The sequence below is a fragment of the Arachis ipaensis genome, chromosome B5 (assembly GCF_059453495.1).
Source record: "Arachis ipaensis isolate K30076 ecotype BB chromosome B5, ASM5945349v1, whole genome shotgun sequence".
Taxonomy (NCBI): domain Eukaryota; kingdom Viridiplantae; phylum Streptophyta; class Magnoliopsida; order Fabales; family Fabaceae; genus Arachis; species Arachis ipaensis.
In genome coordinates, this window is record NC_142440.1 from 159,729,286 (window position 1) to 159,750,832 (window position 21,547).

At 29.0% G+C, this 21,547-nt stretch overlaps 2 protein-coding genes and 1 pseudogene across 2 annotated transcripts; 1 reads left to right on the forward strand and 2 right to left on the reverse strand.

The window, feature by feature from the left end:
- Positions 1-2,177: 2,177 nt before the first annotated feature.
- On the reverse strand, positions 2,178-7,911 carry LOC107641564 (thermospermine synthase ACL5-like; annotated as a pseudogene).
- A 3,271-nt stretch (positions 7,912-11,182) lies between these two features.
- On the reverse strand, positions 11,183-12,208 carry LOC107641565 (AT-hook motif nuclear-localized protein 28-like). Its single transcript, XM_016345050.2, has one exon. The coding sequence runs from the start codon at positions 12,203-12,205 to the stop codon at positions 11,315-11,317; it is 891 nt and encodes a 296-aa protein (XP_016200536.2). The 5' UTR covers positions 12,206-12,208; the 3' UTR covers positions 11,183-11,314.
- Positions 12,209-18,813: 6,605 nt separating this feature from the next.
- LOC148566415 (uncharacterized) lies at positions 18,814-20,411 on the forward strand. Its single transcript, XM_088486491.1, has 2 exons — positions 18,814-20,041; positions 20,377-20,411. Exons 1-2 carry the CDS (start codon positions 18,814-18,816, stop codon positions 20,409-20,411), a joined length of 1,263 nt encoding a protein of 420 aa, XP_088342617.1.
- The last annotated feature ends 1,136 nt before the right edge of the window (positions 20,412-21,547 follow it).

Genomic DNA, 21,547 nt, shown 5'->3' on the forward strand with positions numbered 1-21,547 from the left:
AAACCACATAAAAGAAAATAAATTCAACATAATTTATATAAAACAATCATCTCAATAGAATAAATTTAACTTATCATCGTAGTATTTGATTTGATTCTCATAACACAGTGTTCATTCTTTAGCAATCAAAGGCCACAAAAAAGAATCGAAACAAAAGGTTCCAATTAATCTTTTCACAAGTAGAACAAAATTTCAAGCCAAAACTATTTATAGCTAAAAATCAATAAAACAAAAGGTAATAATACAAACAAATATCTAAAAAAAAATCACAAACAGAACAAAATTTCAACCCAAATCTATCCGTGTTTTAAAAAAAACCACATGAATATCATGCTCAGGATATTCTACAAAATACAATCATGAACTTCCATTATAATTTTTCACATTTCAGGTAGCTTTTTCTAAATATGAAAAATTTTCTATTCAAATTTCTATTTCAGTTCAAAACGAAAACAAAATCAAATAAACTCAATATGACCCCAGAAAGTAAATTTCTAAATACAAACATAAAAAATAAACATTTTCTGCAAGGAAATATATTTTTTATGTATATAATAAATTAGCACTCAGCCTGTCAACAAAATTATAATTTTATGTAATTTAATACACATCCAAAAAATCCTAAAAAAACCACAATTGATAAATAAATGTAATCATATACTAATAGATTGCAATTAAAATAACAGTAATTTATAACACATAATTTTATATAGAAGGAGAAAAATTAAAAAAAAGGCAAAAAAGCTAAATTTGATTGTCAATTTCTTTTCGTGCAAAAAATTCAGATAAAGATAAATATAAAAAATGTTTATAACACCATAATCCAAAATTTTTAAAAAAAATTATATATGGAGAGCAAGATTTATCCAATACATTATTAAATAAATAAATTAATATAAGAGAAAGAAATTACTGAAATCAGAATTGAAGAGTATTTACAACAAATTCTAATACAACATTAGTTTTTGAGAATTCAATATGATAAAGAAAAAAATTATATGTAAATAAAAACTGAGACCTCTACCAAAACTCTAAAAACATGAAGTTTAAGAACCAATCAAAACCAAAGCTTTTATAATCATAATAATAAAAAAAATTAAGACCTTTGCTTTTGATAGCAACCTCATGGTCCTTGAAAGTCTTTTTTTAATCATTGGCAGAGCAAATGTACCCAAAATAGCCACATTTTACTTTTTTCCAAAACTCATGGTGAACTAAAAATTGCTTTGAGAATCCAAATACTGCTAATAATAGTAAAAACTTATACCAAAGAATTTGGTAGAAATAAAAAATAAAATTTAAGAGAATTGCAAAAGTAGGAGAGAAGAATAAAAATAAATAAATAAATAAAAGTGAGGCAAAGTATGATGTAAAAATTTTAAAGTATCAATAGAAGAACACTTACAATTTATAAGATCAGATCACTATGAAAAACAAATTAAACCAAGATATTAAAAAAAAAATTAACCCTATATAAAAGAGATAATTTTCTCATAATAGTGTTTATTTAACTCATTTTGTGCACTCTAATGAACTTCCTTATTCTTGAATTGATTCTGAATTTTTCATTGAATAAGCTAAAAGTAGTAATTAAATAAGTTTAGAGACAAAAATACTATATTGATCTCATTGGTTTCAAAAGAATCCTAAAAAATATTAGCATAATACTAAATTACATTAATTAAGTCATTATCATAAACTAACTAATGATAACAATGTAAAATGAGAAAATGACTAAACAAACTAATCTATATTTTAAGTTACTCCCTTTATCTAACTAACGTAAAAGCTAAAGCATTGTAGAATCTTGCTTCAGAAATAACCAAATACAATCCATTTTCTCTTCTTGCGCTTAACAAAAAGGATCCAATCTAAAAAAAAAAAATCAAACTCATTTAGCCTTAGATTCGTTTGTGATGGATAAGTGTTCCAAGAAAACATAAATGTCATAAAAAAATCTAAGTAATATTGCAAACATATTCAGCTTTAATTCATTAATAATCTTTAATCATAAAAATCTTCATTAAGTGTTTCAGAGAACATCTTTAATGAAAAATAAAAGAGAAGAACAAAGCTAGGTAAGGGAACACATGAAAAAAAAAATCAAACAAAAACATAACATGGGATTTCACTTGTTTTCTTTATATGTTGTGATACTTGTTGTCAAGCTTGGTTAATTAAGCGTGCTTGCCATGGCCATGTATGAACCTTGCAGCTTCCTCTGTGTATACATGAGTTCATTGTCCAACCTGTTAATAGTGGCTATGCTTGTCAACAATAGATATTTGAGAGAGGCAAAAGTTACAAACTTATAATTTGATTTCACTTACGAATTGCGAACAACTTTGCCCAATGTTGAGGCTGATGAGAATGTTTTGCCATCCAGATATCTATTTTCCCCCTTAATCCTTGGTCTCATTCTCAGGTATATCTCTTCTGCATTCAGCTCTAATGGAAAATCTGAAGCCTGTTATATTCCAAGAGCAAAAGAATGATTAAGATATGATGAGGTCCATTTCCTATTGTGAGATAACATACAAAACAATTTCTTGAAAATTATGATAAAGTAATAAGCTTTACCATGACCCATCCCCAGATATCAGCATAGGATGGGACATCTGCAAAAGTGGTCAACTATTTAATTTGGAAACTATTAAATCAAAATAGCATTACATAAAGAAGGGTAAAAGATTACTTACACTTAAAAACCTGTCTCAATGTGTTGTAGATAAATGAAAAGACCTCAATGTGGCTGAATATTCTAGCAGGTCCTGCCTGACCAATATATAAATGTCACTTTAATTTTGCTTCCTCTAATAAATGTTTGATTCATGTTATGGACATTGGTCTTATAGTACCCATGTCACAAATATGCCACCCTCCTTCAGTCTTGGTTTGACAGTGAACTCATAGAAGGATTTTGTGTAAAGTTTATAACAAGGGCCTCCATAGTCCCCAACTATCACATCATACCTCTCTTCTCCAGCTTCTAGTTCAGCCCTTTAATTCACCATGACACATTCTGTTAGAATTTATTCATTCCTAGCTAATAGAAACTTGTTATATATGACCAAGGTCAATAGGCCATTATGCTGATGATCAATAATCCAGGAAGCACAAGAGTTTATTATTTGATTATTATCAGACCTGGCATCATTGATGATGACCTCAAGTCTTGGATCATAGAAAGTTTCCCATTAGCTACCAAGTATGATTTGCAAAAGTCCACCACCTCCTGATGTGATAAAACCAAGCATCAATGAAAATGGAATTAGTTAATAATCTGGCTCCATCATCATGTATAATAATTATCTGTTAACTTAGTACTTAGGAGGTTTTAATTTAATTTACCTCATCAATGTCACAGATTATAACTTGGTCAATGGTGTTATGCCTCAGCAGTTCCCTTGCAGTGGATCCTTCTCCTCCCCCCATAATAAAAACATTCTTTGGGCTGAATGAACAAAAGTTCAATGTAAATCACATGGGATTGGGGATGAAATTAGATTCCTAAAGAACATAGAGGAGGGAGTTACTTAGTTAAATTTAGGATTAAGTACGATTTTGGTCTCTAAGATATAGACCAAAAAATTTTTCGTCTCCAACCTTTTTTTGCATACAAAATCGTCCCTAAGTTCTAAAATCAAGTTTTAAAATCGTCTTTTTTACTTAAATATTAAAATTTTTGACCAAATTACTCATAACTAAAAAATTATAAAATAAAAAAAGAGAAAAAAAAATAAGAGAAAGAGAGTGTTTCTATTCCTTCGAAGGGGGAAGAGAAGAAGAAGAAGAAGCTGTCCATGGATCCACTTCTACCTCCGCCTCCACTGTCACTTCCGTATGATTTTAGTCCCTAAAGTAAGGACGATTTTAAAACCAAATTAAACCTTAAGAACGATTTTGTATGTAAAAAAAGGTTAAGGACAAAAAACATTTTCGGCTTATGCCTTAGAGATCAAAATCGTACTTAACCCTTAAATTTACATATTTATAATTTTTTTTATATTTCTTATATCTGATTTTCTATGTTCATGTGTCTTAATTTTTGTGTGTTCCCTTTATGCAAATTTATGTATATTTTAGAAGGAAAACATTAAAACAACTAAAAAAAAACACACACACAAATATAACACATACTTTCAATAGATGATTCTTATGAGTGAGTTTAACATTTGATGTTTTTATGTTTATTTTAGTCAATTTCTATGTTTTCTCGGTGGCTTTTCTATGTTTAGTTTATTAGATTGGATATTCTATTTTGTTGATTAGTAATTCTGTGTTCATGTTAGAATGAAAACTGTAAAACTTAGAAGTAAAAATAATACTAACTTAAAGGACAAACACACAAAACTGTACTACCGAGGGTACTTTAGAACTTGCAAATGATTCTCCTAATTAGTAAGTTTTTTTTTTTTTTTTACCATATTTCTATATGTTTTTTAATTTTGGTGTTATATTTTTAACTGTATTTCAATAATATTGAGATTTAGTTTTTTTTTTTCCTGTTGTTGAGTTTAAAAAACAAATAATAACATTTTTGATGATAATAAACATGATTTTGGTTAGAATTAATAGTCTAAAAATATTGTGATGAATTACTTAATTTTGCAGGTCTAAATTTTATTGTGCAGTTTAAACAAAAAAAAACAAGCAGCCCAATAAAAAGAATAGTGTATATTCAAGGCAACTGATTGAGACTAAGTCCAAAATCGAGTCACTTGCTTCTTGAAGAGGAATCCAAAGTGACGAAGGTGAAGTTTTGTGGTTTCGAGTAAAACATAAAGAAGAAAAAAGATGTTCATGTTTTTAATCTAACATCAAAGAAGAAAATGGAAAGTAAAATCTTAAAGGCAATGTCAAATCAAGATAGAGCCAAAATAAAAGGCTTAAACCAAGCATAATCAAAAGAAAAAGGTAAAAGATTTTTTTATTAACATACAAGTCAATTATTCGTTAATTTTACCTTTCTTCTACACATGCAATTTGGGTAACAATAAGAGAGTGGAGGCTACTTTCTTCTGTTGTGAATTAATGGTGGATATTGAAATTTGGGGGCCAAAGCACAATATTAAAGGTTTGAATTTGGCAAACTTATTAAGAAAACAAAATCAATGAAGCTGCAGCTCATCTCTCTTCTACACAGTTTAACTTTGATCTCAAATTCCTAATTTTTTGGTCTGATTGATGGAAAAAAGGAAAATTTTAACTGATTCAAGATTTAATGAGTTTACTTAGGAAAGCAAGCCTTAGCCTTGGCAACAGAACTCAATACAAAATGGAATACTCAACAAGAGTTGGCTCAAGGAGAGTGAACCAAAATCAAAGTTTTATTGAGAGCTTTTTTACTACTCTTACTCAACATTTTGGACAATATTTATGCATCAAAGGAATATTTTGCCAAGATGGAGAGCGCTACATATGAGAATGTTAAATCCGGTCATCTTATCACTTTAGAGCTGTTTAACATCATCTCCTTCATAGTCTATCATTGAATATTCAGTTTGTATGTTTTATCTTTTTTTGTTTCACTTCAATGGTAAGGCATTTATGTGAGTCATTTAGAAAAAGCCATTAAAAAAAAAGCAACGAGAGGTAACTTGGAGAGAAAAGCCAAAAGTTACTTCAAATCTCTTTTGATTATATTTCTGTTTTATATCTTGTACCTGAGAGGTATTCGTTACTAAGTTGGGTGAACACTTAATGTGTTGTAAGTTTAGAGAGTGAACCTAGCCAAGTCAAGTTTAAGAAGAAGTTTGATTTGTCTCTGATAAGCAGATTATGCTAAATCTTTGGGTATTGGTGTATGTAAAATTTGGAAATGTAGTGAAAATTCCACCACTATTGTGGTAGAGATTAGATGTAGGTTACATTACACTTGTTAGCTGAACCAAAATACTATTGACTGGGTCTTCTTCTCCTCTCTGATTTGTTTCTGACTTTGTTCATTAAGAGACAAAATAAAATTATCTCCTGCATAATCTATCTTACAATCAGAACAGAAATCAAATTTTATTTTCTAATTTGAGGATTAATAAATCAAGTTTAAAAGAAGATCATAAATCTAACATCTCCCTCTCTTTTGGCCATCAAGAATCTTTACATGTGAAAATCACAAATTTAATGGTTAGATTTGTGACTTTTTTTTTAAAATATGTAAATTTAAGAGTCAAATTTATTTTAAATACACAAATTTAATCTTTAGATTTGTATTTAAAATTAAAAATATTTAAATATATAAATTAGACCTCTGATTTATTTTATAGTAAAAAAAATTATCTCAACACAAATCAAACTCTCTTTAATATAAAAATTCTATTTTATTTATATATAAAATAATCTTTAATATTATAGCCAAAACATTTAGATATTTAATTCTTTTTTTTTGCAGGAGTTTTTTCTTTTATATATGTTCAACAAATATATGAGCATAAAAATTTTAATACACAGCACAAAATTTTAATATACAATACAAAAAAATTTATGTATTATATTAATAAATTTGTGTGTTATGTAAAAAATTTTTTATATTATATTCATAAGTTTATGCATTATGTGCAAAATTTTACATACTTTGTAAAATTTTTTGTATTGAAGTAGTGCAAAAACACATAACCACATAATGAATACGCATATTTTTTTTATTGAATTTATACCATTTATCTTATAACATAATTTTATTTTCCTTCTTGATAAAACACTTATTTAATTCTTGAGAAATTAAGACACTGGTAATTTAGCTTTTAAAAAATAATCACATTAAAGATAACAATTTTTGAGAAAGAGAATATTTTAAAATATTCTGTCAAAAATTATTCATATCTAAAAGTCTATAAATAATTATTATTTAAAAACTAAATAACATAAAATTTTAAGAATTAAATTAATAATTTACTCTCTTTTTCCAAAAAAAAAAAATATGCTTTAACAAAAATTGTGAAATACGTATTAGCAAATGGAAAAGTCTAGGGGCCAGCAACTTTTGTGTTTTCTGGCCAGCACTTAACCATCAAAACAAAAGTGAATGATCTCCACCATTAGATGTAATCTCACACTATTAAAAATATTATTAATGGCCAATTAATGATTACAAAACACCAAAATTACTGACCCTAATATTCTGCTTAGCAAAAATGTGTTAATATCGTGAGTGTCAAGGCCTAAGAGAAAAGTTAAAGTTGTAGCATTATCCATTGGTATGCATATTGTAAGCAACGTACATACATAGTGAAGAGTGAAGAGTGTGTGTTGTGAGAGTGAAACAAAAAAACCGTTGGACACTAGATGAGGGAGCATAATAAAAACCGGTGGATCATAATACCGTACCCCAATCACATATGTTGTCTTTGTCTCCCATAGGCAAAATATATCAGCTCCCAAGTGTTTGGTACAACTTTACTCCTAATAACCTAAGCGTTGGAGAATGTTATCCTAAAGTCTAACCTATAAAGGGCCTTCTGTTACGTTGCTTTAGCAGTGTACGGGTTATGGAAGGCCCCTATATTTTGTGACACTGACCCCCTACTCATCAAAAAGTCACGTACGTACCCTCTTCCCTCCTTCAACTCTTTTGCTTTTTCATCCCCCCCTCCCTCGCTCTCTGCATTCCACGAAAATGACAAATCTCTTCTATCAAAAAAAGATGTTTATTAGGTTATGCGATAAAACGATTAATTACATGCACTGTATAATGTGTATAAGAAACACAAAATATGCAAAGAAAGAAGAAATTGAGGTTGGTGTGTGGTTTGTAAGAGGGAAAGAAGTGAATGCAGCTTTAATTTTTACTCTCGCCGAAGAAGCCATGGGACGTCATTTCACACTTATATATGTATGAAGACTGCTCTGATCTGCCTCAGACCTCGCGTGCACTCACCAGATGGCCTCATCCCTCACATTAGAGTACACCATCAAATGATCATTATTAATTATTATGCTTCATTTAAATAAATGAAATTGAGAGAGGACGAAAAGATCATAAATATGAGAGCAGTGGATTTGGACTCCTCTCATTGTCACATCTTAAAGCCAAGTAGTATGCATGTCTCAGCTGCTCAGCATTTTGACTCCATTTTTGACTCGTTTGAGTCCGTCTTTCCACTTTTTAATTTAGATATGGAAGGGAAAATGGTGTAAGACGCAGATATAGAGTGTATAGGTGCTTTACGCAACTATGGTGTTAGGAGCAAAAATTGGACTGATTTTTGAGTACACAAATTGAAGGGTCCGATTATTTTCATCAAAATTTAAATTTCCTCTTTCACACTAATCGAACTATCCGATTAGTAAGTTTAATTTTTTTTTACAAAGAAATCGGATGGTCCGATTTCTTCATTCTTGTTTCAGAAAAAGTTGTTCCCACATCTATGTCTAGCACTCACATCTTCCATAATAATACACAGTACACACATACTTCTCATATCCAAAAAAATTAGCCCCGTCTTTCAGCCACTCTCTTCTAATATATAAGTCAAAGAAAATAAAAGAATGAAAAACTAATCATATATTTACTACTTCTTTTTTCTATTTTTCTTCTTATTTTATATTTTTATCAACGTATAAGTAAACATTACATAATTTAAAGATAGATACTACCATGAAGATTTTATAATTGTCTTCGTATGAAAATGTTTTCTTTTGATCTTGGATGATAGATTGTTTGGCCGGCTAGATTTTAATATATTATAAAAATGTTGTTTTTGTTTAAAGTGTGGCTAAATAAATAAATTACATTTTAAATAAAGCATCTTTATAAAAAGATGTTTTTGCCATCTTTATTTAAATAGTTATCTAATTTGAATAGAAAATATAAAAAGGTTTCAAACACTAAAATTAACTATTAAAATCAGCTATTAATGTATTTGTGTATAAATACATGTGTAGTTTAATTTATTTTTAATGTGTATTTATATTCCAATATGTATTTTATATTGATAGCTGATTTTAATAGCTAATTTTTGTATACAAGTAGCATAATCACAAAAAAATGAGATAAAACTCAAAATAATCGAGTTTTATGTTTCAAATAAAATTAAGAACAAAGTCATTTTACAGTTATTAACATAATATTTTTGAGATGATAACCTTAAAGAATTGCTTAAAATAATATTTTTTTAGTTATTATGAAAATTTTTTAAATAAATAAATTAAATTTTTTATTTAGAATGAGATAAGTAATATGATGTAAGAATATAAATAATTTAAAAATTTTAGTGCATATATAGAATTTAATTTATTTATTTAAAAAGGAATCCGATATTTTGTTGCGACAAAACATTAGGTATTTATGTATTGTATTTTTCTTTTTCGTTGCAATCAATGAGACGTGTTATAGCTTATATAGGCAAGGTTTTAGAAATCAAATCGGCTATCACTTTAGCTACTGATTTATTAGTTTAAATATTTAACCAATTCATGATCAATAGTAATTTTTAAGCTTCAATACAGGTAAAAAAAATTATCAGTAATACTAAAGAGATAATAATTTAAAGTAATTTTATTTAATTTAATATTTATAATTTTATGTATATAATATTGATAATTACATATTTATTACATATCATATTACTTAATTATTTTAACAACAATTAAGAAACACAAAATAAGATCCAAAAATATTTGGGTGACAATAGATATCAGCCAAAATTACTACATTTTGCACTCATTAATTACCACTTATTATTAGTAAATCACTTTTGGCGGTTATTTATTTTAATTTTAAATATAATAAAAATAATCGCTAATATATTTAGCAGCAATTAAACATTAACCGTTTTATATTTTGTCGCTAAAAAATTTTAGTGTAAATTATATAATTACTAGTAAATATCTTTTTAATGATCTCAAAAAATATATAATTGCCATTATTATAACATGTAGCAATAATGAAAAATATATAATTGTCATAAAAATATAAGTTAAATAAAATATATAGTAGTCATTATATTATTATCACTAATTAAAAATTTGTCAATAAAAATGATTTTTTTTTGTAGTAGCTAAAATAAATGAGTAATATTATGTGTAATAAGTATATAAGTTTAGATGATACATACATAAATTTTAGATGTAAGTTAAATAAAATAACTTTGAATTATTTTCTTCCTAACATGCCAATAAGGTAAATGATGGTTAAGAGTGCAAAATAAAAATATTTTTGCCTTTTATTGTCTTTTAAATATTTTTACTATTGATGTGGTAAGAAAATAATAATTCAAAGTTATCTTATTTAACTTAATATTTTTTATTTTTTATATGTAATATCTAAATTAGCAATTATTCTAGTAGTAATTAAAGAATGCAAAATAAAATAACTTTTGATTTCTTTAGACTTTGTATTTATAATTATAATTGATTACAATGTTAGCTAAAGCCTTTGTTTCTAGAACTATTTATTTATTTTAACTTAAAAATTTTTTAATTTCAAATTCTAAATTATAAACCTAACTCTAAGAATAAGTAATATTCGAGCAAGAGTTGGTTCCTCTAATTAATAATAAGGTGATGAGCATGCATGTTATAAAAGTTCATGATGATGCAATGATATGTTAAGTAGCCAGAAGGGCAGAAGAAGAAGAATGTAAAAATGAAGAGATGAAGGTTGAGTAATAGTAGTAATGTATGTAACTGGGAGATAAAAGCAATTCCAATAGGGCAGATGAATAGAGATTAGACGAGTCATGTTTCAATTTAAAGGGACTTGTGACTTTGCCTTTCTCTCTTTCCCTTTCATTTGTCTCCATGCTTCGTATTGGAGACAACAAAATTGGGTCCTTCCCGAGGCGGCAGCACCACAACCACACCACCCTGTAATTTTATCCACCACCTTCTACGCCTGAAACTCCATCCCATAATCAAAACACATATTCTTTGATGAAGGAAAACCGAGAATAATTAAATTAAGACTAATGCTAGGAGACCAGCAACTTTTGTAATTTGTAGCCATTAAATAGCCATCAATGATGGTTTTAATGATGTGAGATTTTATCAAATGGCTCACTTTTCTTTGCTGGTTACATGCTGACCAGAATTTAACAAAGTTGCTGACCTCCTAAACTTTTCCTTAAATTAAATAAGAAAGAGCGACCAAGAAGACAAGCATGCTCATATAAAAAAAAAAAAAGCAAAGAAAGAGAAAACCCTATTATTTCAGCCTCTGTGACACTGTAATGACTGAGTAATTAACAGTTTTCCCCATACTTAACAATTTAGAATTTAGACAACTAAAAGAAAAATATAAAAAAAAAAAACAGAAAATGGGGAATTAATTAATAATGCTGAGAGATATGGATTTGGCTAGCTAGATCTTGGGGGTTCAGTAATTGGCAGCGCGAGAAGCCGAGAGAGTGTGGCCCCATTGCATGACGTTCACATCAGCAGGGTGGCTATTATTGATGCCGTTTCCTCCACCACCGGCATTCCCCACATTGAACACAGTAAGAGGGTTCTCACTCACAACTGCATTACTGTAGTTATTATGACGATCAGCGTCGTCCTTATTGTCACCGTCACGACCACCAGCACTGACACCCTCGCCAACCTGGTGGAACTCAGGCCTCTTGAAGATGGAGGCCGACACCACAACCGTGCTGGCCGCCACGAGTGTCCCGGCCACAACCCCGCCGAAGATCTGTCCCTGGGAACCGGAGAAGGAAACAGCGAAGCTGGAGCAGGTGGGGGTAGGGCTAGCTGAGGAAGCATCCGTTGAAGCTGAAGCGGAAGCTGGAGAGGCAAGAGGAAGAGGACGAGGTGAAGGAGTGAAAGGGCCAGCGATGTAGCTTCCAGAGAATGACAACAAGGTGAAGGGTCCATGGAGGGTTAATGCAGGAGCATGTGAGTAAGGGTGACGTAAGGTGACGTTCGCAATGGTTCCTGACCCACTCAACACTGACAAGCTTACCTGGCGCCGCCGGGCAAAACTCACCACCGCCTCCACCACATCCGAGCCGGCGGCAACCTCGATCACCACCGGTTTCATCACGTGGTCGCTTTCCTGGGTGATCACCACGGGTGGCTTCGGCTTATTCTTGGACCCCGGAGGCCTGCCACGTGGCTTCTTCTGGGGCGGCGGCTCGGAGAGGTGATGGTGGTATGAATGGTTGCCGGTGGACGACGAGGGTGGCAGCCTCCTGGAGACGACGGCAGCAGCGGTGGCAGGGGTGTTGTGGTCGGAGGAGGAGTCGTCGGAGGTGTGGGAAAGCGACATGGTGATGCCATGGTCAGCCATAGTTGTAGAGAGTGGAAGAGAGGATGATGAATAAGAAAGATAATGAAGGAGAATTTATAGTAGTCAGAGTCAGGAGAAAAGAAAGGAAAAGAAAGGAAAGGAGGTGTGAGTGTGGGTCCGTGGGGTTTCACGAAGGAAAGAAGGTTCAATGCAGAAAGAAATGACTGTGTGGGGTCAGTACACTTAGACTAGATCTTTTACGCACTAGAAAACAAATTCAAAGGTCTAACTTCTATATGGTCAACAAAGCAGTGCAAAATAATAATATAGTATGAGTAATACTAGGGCCAGCAACTTTTGTGATTGATAATCATCAAATAGCTATCAATGATAATTTAATGGTATAAAATTGATGTGAGATTTTATCTAATGACTCACCTTTTTCTGCTAATTGTATGCTGGTCAAAATTCAACAAAATTACTGCCCCTAGTCTTTTCTATATAGTATTTCATTAGTGTCAAAAACTCAAATTCATCCATGCACCTTTTTGGCTTCTTCGTGTAACATAAACAACTACAAACAATTCATTTTTCATGCTAAATATATATTAATCCCTCTTTATTATACTTTTTTTAATTTCTAGAAATAGAGTTAAAAGTAGAATTGAGTTTGGAAACTAAAATTTAATATTTGAATTTAAGGTAAAAACTTCATTTTAAAAATTTATTTAATATTAACTGAAAAAAGTTATTTTTCTAATTAAATTTTTAATATGAATAAACAACTTAATTAAGCTCTTTTGAAAAAATAGCTTAAATAATAAATGCCTATATTAAAAGTAGCTTATAAATAAGTTATTTTGTATTTAATTTTTAATTTTTAAAATGCTTATTTTTAAAAAAATGTGATAAAAAAAATTTTTTTTTATGAGAGAAATCATTTTTTTTAACTTTTTTATAAACTCCTAAATAGTTTCTTAAAAAGTTACAATTTAATTTTAAAAAATTGTACATCTGATATTATTAAATTTTATAAATTAAAAGCTCAAAAAAATTACTTTTAAAACTTTTTAAACGGACTCTATATATAAACCCCATATCAATAACTTTTTTTTATTAACTATACATCTATCAAAAAATTCGAATTTTTTCTCCTTTAATGAGTCTATATATAAATAATAGATATATTTATGTGCATATATTTTAACGGATATTCTAATATTATATCTATATTAAAAAGTATATTCAATAATTAATAATTTTTTTTATTAACTATATATTTTTTTATTAGGTAAATCAAATTTTTTGTCATTTAATAGATAATAAATATATCTATATGCATATATTTTAATGGAGATTCTAATATTATATATATTAAAAAATATATTCTACATGTCAATCTCGTCAATATTAAAATTTATAAAAAAAAAAATCTATCAACTTAAGAAATCGCGAAGGTTTAAGTCTTTCATTCCTAAAAGATCCCGTACTAGATTCGACATAAAGTCTAATTATATGTAATAATAGTATTATTGTAACAGCAGATATAATTTAATAGTAAAAGTGCGATATACATGTTTTATGGATATTTTAATAGGCCAAATTTAACTAATTAATTAGCCTTTGGTGAAAGAAAAAATCAACATCCTTTTTTTCTTTTTAACTAAATAGTAATTAATATTTATCTTTTATTTTTAAAATCACTTTTCCTCTTTTTATAATAACATCTCAATCTATTAATCTTTGTTTATTGAATAAGTATAAGTATCAATTCATTAGTTAATGTTAGTCAATTTTTTTATTATAAAATTATTTTTAATATTTTTTTAAAAAATTTAAAATTTATTATTAGAATTTAAAATTTAAAATTTAAATTTTTAGATTTAAACCTTAAATTCTAAAGAGAAAACTAATTTTCTTAAAAAATCATTTAACCTTTATATACTTAAATATATGGGTGTGAGTTTTCTTATTCTATATTTTGTAAAATTTTAAAGTTAATTCGTATTTAAAAAAATGAGTATATTATTAGGTGTATATTAAAATAAATTATTAAAATTAGACACTAATATAAAATAGATATTTGAATATAAAATATATATTGAGAATTAGTTAAATAATACATATATTTATATATAAATATATAATAATTGACATGAGTGATTAATTTTAGTGTATAAATATTATTATTTTTTTTAAAATGACCAAAAACCGTTGCTATTTTAGTGTGCTGTAATATCCTTGGTTCGTAAAATTTTATTTTTCGACTATATCCGTGGTTTGTGAAATTACAATTTCTAATAGGTAACAGGATGTATGTCTTGCTTTCTGGAGAACCCTTCACTTAGTAATTAATTTATTAAATAATTATTATTAAAAAATTGTTTTCTAATTCATTGTCATTCTTTAAGCACCCAGAGACGTCGATCTTTTTTTCTTCATTATATTAATTGTGTTAATCATTCTTGGTTGACGTATATAATTGGATATTTGATTTGTTTTATGAGAAATATTAATTAGGTTATCAATATTTTTTTATATTTATTTTATATTCCAGTCAACATTAGTTAATTCTTTACTTTTTCATTAAAAATATTATCTCCTAACATTCTCTTTTTTTAAAGTCAAAGATTAAACTTAATAAAATTTTATTTAAAATCTCTTTTACTAAAGTTAATTAATTAGGGCTAAATTACATGCAATCATTGAAAATCAAATTTGTTTCAGTAAAACAAAATAAATAAAAAAATAGATTCAGTTATTATATGTCTTTAGACACATGTTAAGATTATTATTGGTAGAATTTTTAAAATTTTTATTTTAATAAATATATAATAAATATATTAAAAACTAAACTTTGTATATTTTTTTAGAATTTTTTTAATTGATAATAATATTAACATATTCGACTATGTTACGTATACACTAAAATCAACCACCAAAGTCAGCTATCAGTAATTCAGTATAAAATACATATTAGAATATAAATATACATTAAAAATAAATTAAACCACATATATTTATATATAAATACATTGATGACTGATTTTAATAACTAATTTTAGTGTATATAAATAGTATTTTTGTAACATATTAACTAAACTCTAAAAATAATCCATGGGACATCGTCTTAGCTAATTAAAGCAACTTGAATCATTACAAACCATTCTTATGATTGGCCAACTTTTTGTTTTAATTTGTACTAGGGGTGTGTATAGGCCGAGTGAAACCGAGTTTGATGTGATCCAGATTCGACCCGAAATATATACCGGGCCTATTTATTAGATCCAAACCCGGTCCTAAACCCGATGAAACCTATACACTTTTGGGCCACGATTATACCGGGTAAAAATCGGACCGTTAACATTACATTACGTTGGTACCTTCTTATAAGCTAGCATGTGAAAATATCCAAATTTCCAATATTTCAACCATTATTTGACATGGTAAAATTCACTTAGAAAAATATAACAAGAACCAACTACTCTCTGAAATTAAAGCATAACCATAATTAATACTAATATTGTCTAATAACACCAAATATTTAAATCAATACAAATAACACAATATTATGCATTAGTCTAAAATCTTATGCATTTTAAACATAAAACATTAACTTATAATCTTATAATAACTAATAACACAAAATACTAAGGTTTACAATACTTAAATTCCACATAAGAATAGCCATCATCCATCACTAATAACACAAAATATTAATTGTGTATGATGACCGCCGAGTTCGGGTGACTTGAGCTATGGCGCGGACCCGACCCGAAATAATGACTGGATCTATTTTTGAGACCCTTTCCTGACTCTAGACCCGATAAAATCACACCAAATTAACCCCTAAAGTATTCGAAACCAGGTCGAATCTTCGGGCCGGACCGGGCCATGCACACCCCTAATTTGTACATTTGGTGCTAAAGGTTTATATATTTTGGTTTTTCATTTTGTTTATAAATTATAAGATCCATTTTAGTTTTCATTGAAATTTTGAAATGAGTATTTTGATCTTTGAAATTGCATTTTATTGTCTGTAATTAATCTCGGTTTTACAATTTTGATAATATATCATGTTAAATAACATGGATAATTATATGGTATGTCACTTGTGCTAAAAGTAATATGTAATAGACACATGACATGCAATGTGTGCAAAAAATGCCACATTATACACCCGTAGACCATTTAGTCACGACGTGTTATTTAATAACGGTAGACGACTAAAATGATTAAAATGAATTTTTTTCATGTTAAAAAATTTATAAAAAATCAAATTTTAATTAGTTAATATTAATTTTTTTAATTTTATATTTTTTTTAAAAAAATTAAGATTTAGAATGTATAATTTCGATTTTAAAATTTTAAAAAATTTATTTAAAATTAAAATTTAAAATAAATAAATAATTTTTAAAAGGTTAACTAATATTGATTAAAATATTTGCTCATTAACATTACTCTTTCATCTTTACTTGTTCCCTAACAACAAAATCAAGGTGAGGTTATGTAAAAATATTTCGGTTTTTTTTTTTTTTTTTTTAACGTGTCTTAATGTTAGGAACTCGATAATAAAATTTTAAAATGTTAGATACCTAATTGCAAATTTAATAGAATTGAAAAGATCTCTGAATTGATTTAACCTACGTAACCCTCCATCATATCTTTAAATTTGCATACTATATGATAAACCAAATTCAAGTGGGTGCATAATAGTGTTCTCCGGAACAAGAGTCGTAGTTAGGAATGATTAGGATAGATGATGGAAGAACACAACGTGTGGAGTTTGAATATTCAAACGTTATTTAATTTCATTTTGACCTATTTATTAATTTTATATGTTTGATTTTAATAACTTGTGGGTTCGTCAAAACCTAGAAATTTTTCCTTTTACAACGGGTGCTATATTCCAATAGTATTAATTTCGTCAAAATTATATTTTTGTGCAAAAAAGTAAATATAAATTTTTTGACTTAAATAAATTATCTCAAAATTAAATATATAAACAATTAAATACGAAAAAATCCTACGAAATATAGTAACTAAACCAGGTATTAATTTTTGCGTGCTTTTGTGGGTAGTACGGTTCATCCTTCATGCATCTATTTGATATTAAAAAATTTCAATTAGAAAGTTTTTTTTTATTTAATTTAAATTTTAAATTTTAAATTTCAAATTTTATATTCTAAATTTTAATCTTAACTCTTAAATTTTTAAAAAGATAATGATTAAGAAAATATTTTTATAATAAAAAATTAATATTGATTAATTGAAAGTTAGTTTCTTATAATTTTTTTTATACTTTTGTTGTTAAAAAATGATATTGGTTCGTAGTGGGTTTTTTTTTTTTTTTTTTTTTTTGTGACATGTGGCAATGAGTTTAATCTTAAAAGCTTTTTATTAATTAAGGAGTGATGTATATGTTTTTTATTAATTAAATAAATTTTAAATTAAGAATTTAGAATTTAGAATTTAAAATTTATGATTCAAAATTTAAAAGTTTAAGATATTTTTATTTTATTTTTAATAACAGATTAATTTTCAAAAAATTATTGTACTCTTTATTTTTCGAAACACGTTATAACATCTAGCGTCATAGAATATATGTGGAATTAATGACAGTTACACCAAATTTCTTTAATCCCCCTCTTAATTTTATTAGCAAAAACCTGTGCAAATGCAAGGGGCTCAATGTTGATCTTATTTCATAACTTATTAATCTAGAATTTTTATAAGTTGTGATTATAACAAATATAACTTAAATATATACAAATTATATTTCCTATTTTTTGTTTTTTATAATATTATCCATCATCATCATAATAATAATAATAATAATAATAATAATAATAATAATAATAATAATAATAATATAGTCTTTAATAATAAAGTTCTATCATGCATCCTAAAAAATTTTAATTTTGATCTAAATACATACTAAACATATAAAATAATAAATAGGTATGTTCTTGTATAAGAAGACGTTTTGAAGTATAACTCGTCCTAATAAAGAGATAAGTAACTTTTTTTCTATTCTATGGATGAGGCATACGTAAATTTTTCGTGAACAAAAGAGTTTGTTAGAATACTTACACAAAAGATTCTAACACTCAAATAAGTAAATCGTATTAAAATAATAATAACCCTCTTCTACTAAGTGTTTTTTTTTTTTTTGTATGTTAGTTGTTATCTACCGTTGCGTTTGTAAGTTGAGTCATAGATTACTAATTATACGCTAGTTGGCATTTGGTTTGTTATCCCTAATGCCTCGGCAAATTAGTTATTCAATTTCTATTATTATGTACATATATATACAATAGCTATTAGGGTATTTTTTTTTAACTTTTCCTTTGAGAATTCATTCAGCCCCTTTTTGAATATTGGTTCTCTGTTTACTTCCCTTCTTTTCTCTCTCTGCGAACCATCTCTCTTTTCACCTTCTTCCCTTTATCCATTCTTTCTTTCTTTCTTTCTTTCTTTGTTCTCAGACTCATCTTACAGTATTTGATGAGAGTGAAGCCTCTCTTTCACCAATTTTCACATGGTGCGGTGAGCGTGGAGGAGAGGTAAATCTCTGATCGACGAGACTGAAGACAGAAGGCTTGGGATTTGACGCTGCAGCAGATTCATCGATTCTCACTTGTGTAATGGCTGATAATCAAGGAATAAGTTCTAATCCATTGGATGCTCAGTCAATCGCAACTTTCTTGAGCCAAATATCAACATTTCAAGCTCAAATGGCAAAGAACAATGTCAATCCAATGCAAGATCCGTCTAGCCCCTACTACATTCATCCAAGCGAAAATCCGGGTAATCCTTTAATCTCAATTACTCTCAATGCTAGCAATTATGGTTCGTGGAGTAGAGCAATGTTATTAGCTTTGAAAGGAAAGAACAAATTGAAGTTTGTAGATGGATCTCTTACAAAACCAAATGAGGATGATACACTATTTGAAGCTTGGGAAAGGTGCAATACATATGTAGTATCTTGGATCAATTTGTCATTGAGTCCTGAAATATCAGCAAGCGTGGTTTGGAATAACATTGCTTCGGACCTTTGGAAAGATTTGAAACATCGATATTATCAGGGAGATAAGTACAGAGTGGCTGAACTTCAGGAAGAATTATTCTCTATGAAGCAAGGCGATTTAAATGTAACTGCGTATTACACCAAATTAAAATCAATTTGGGAAGATCTAAACAATTTTAGACCGATACCTAATTGCAAAGGATGTGAATTTTCATGCTTATGTGGATTGGATGTGATACGACAATATAGGCGTGAAGACTATACAACTCGGTTTCTTCGGGGTCTAAATGATCAATACTCCACTGTGAGGTCGCAGTTGATGCTTATGAACCCAATCCCTGATATAAATTCTGCCTTCTCAATGTTGACTCAGCAGGAAAGACAATTTAGTGATACTCATGAGTCAAAAGTTTTCTTCAATAAGACTAATTCCGGACTTCAGCTTAGTGATGAGAGGAATCGAGGCAGAGGCAGAGGAAGAGGCAGGTTTCAGGCTGGGGGAAGAGGCAGAGGAAATCGAATACAGTGCACATTCTGTGATAAAACAGGACACACAGTGGATACATGCTATAAGAAGCATGGCTTGCCCCCTCATCTTAGGCAGAGGCAAGTTAGCAGCATCAATTACACGGCTGCTGAACTACCAACTGAGAAGAAAAGTGATGAATTCAGTCAGAGCAATCTAAGCAATTACCAAAAGGAAGCTAGTGATTCACCAAAATTAGATCTAACTTCTCACCAAAAGGAAGCTATTATCAAACTTCTCAATGGACAAGAGGCTCATGTGCAACCCCAAATTGCAAATCAGGCACAACGTTCCGCAAACACCACTTCGATGGGTCAAGGTAAAGGTATCATTTTAAAATACAGCACAAATATTTCATCCTTTGTTGCTGCAAAATCTTCCCTTTGGGTCATAGACACTGGGGCAACTGATCACGTGACATTTGATTTAAATGATTTTGAGTCATATATTCAAACCAGCCCCATAATTGTTAGAATGCCTGATGGGAGCCAAACGGTTAGTAGCACCATTGGTACCATTAGGTTCTCTAATCAATTATACATCACAAATGTACTTTTTATTCCAAATTTTGACTTCAAACTGATTTCTGTGTCTAAAATAACTAATGGATTGAAGTGCCAAATGCTTATAAATGATCAAATTTGTGAGATCCAGGACCAAGCTACTTTGAAGAGGATTGGAGTAGCTAAATGTGCGGATGGACTCTATACTATGGATAGTCAAGCTGTTGTTGGCATTAACAAGCATGTAAATCACTTCATTCATGATTCAAGCACTTCACCACACATTTATGCAGATGCTGTCACTTTGGACAGCAACTATGTGACTACACACACAGCAAATCATGTAACTGCACTCTGGCATTCACGCTTAGGACATGTTCCACGGTATAGACTAGAAATCATGCACAAAATTTATCCTTTAATTGATTGTAATGAGAACATAGATCCTTGCAACTCTTGTCATTTGGCAAAACAAAAAAGATTACCTTTCTCTTATAGCTTGACTGAATCTGTGAATTGTTTTGATTTGTTGCATGTGGATATTTGGGGCCCTATTTCCACCCCGTCTTTGCAAGGAGAAAAATATTTTTTAACGTTAGTTGATGACAAAAGTAGATATACTTGGGTTCATTGTATGAAAACAAAATCTGAGGCCTCTGAAATTTTAAAGAATTTTGTCAAATTTGTGCAAACTCAATTTAACAAAACCATAAAATGCTTCAGGTCAGATAATGGACCTGAATTTGCTTTGAAAACCTTTTATGCATCTCAAGGAATTTTGCATCAAACTTCTTGTGTTGAAACCCCACAACAAAACGGGATAGTGGAAAGAAAACACCAACATATTTTAGGCATTGCTCGAGCATTATTATTTCACTCATCGATACCTAAATGTTTTTGGAATTTTGCTATTCGACATGCAGTGTACTTAATAAACATTCAGCCTAGTCAATTTCTCAAAAATAAAGTTCCATTCGAAATTCTTTTTGGTACACTGCCAACTTTGTCAAATTTAAGAGTTTTTGGTTGCTTATCTTATGCATCAACCCTCACTAATGGGAGATCAAAGTTGGACCCAAGAGCTCGAAAGTGCATATTCTTGGGCTTTAAAGATGGTGCCAAAGGATTTACTCTTTTTGATTTGAATTCTAGAAATATTTTTATTTCAAGAAATGTTGTCTTTTATGAGGATTGCTTTCCATATTCTGTGATTTCTAATCATTCTCATGGACATGACCAACCTCAATTTGCATCCAACTTGCATCAAAACACCTTTGACCCCTTTATTGATGACACTACCAACTTGTGGAACCCTTTGCTGT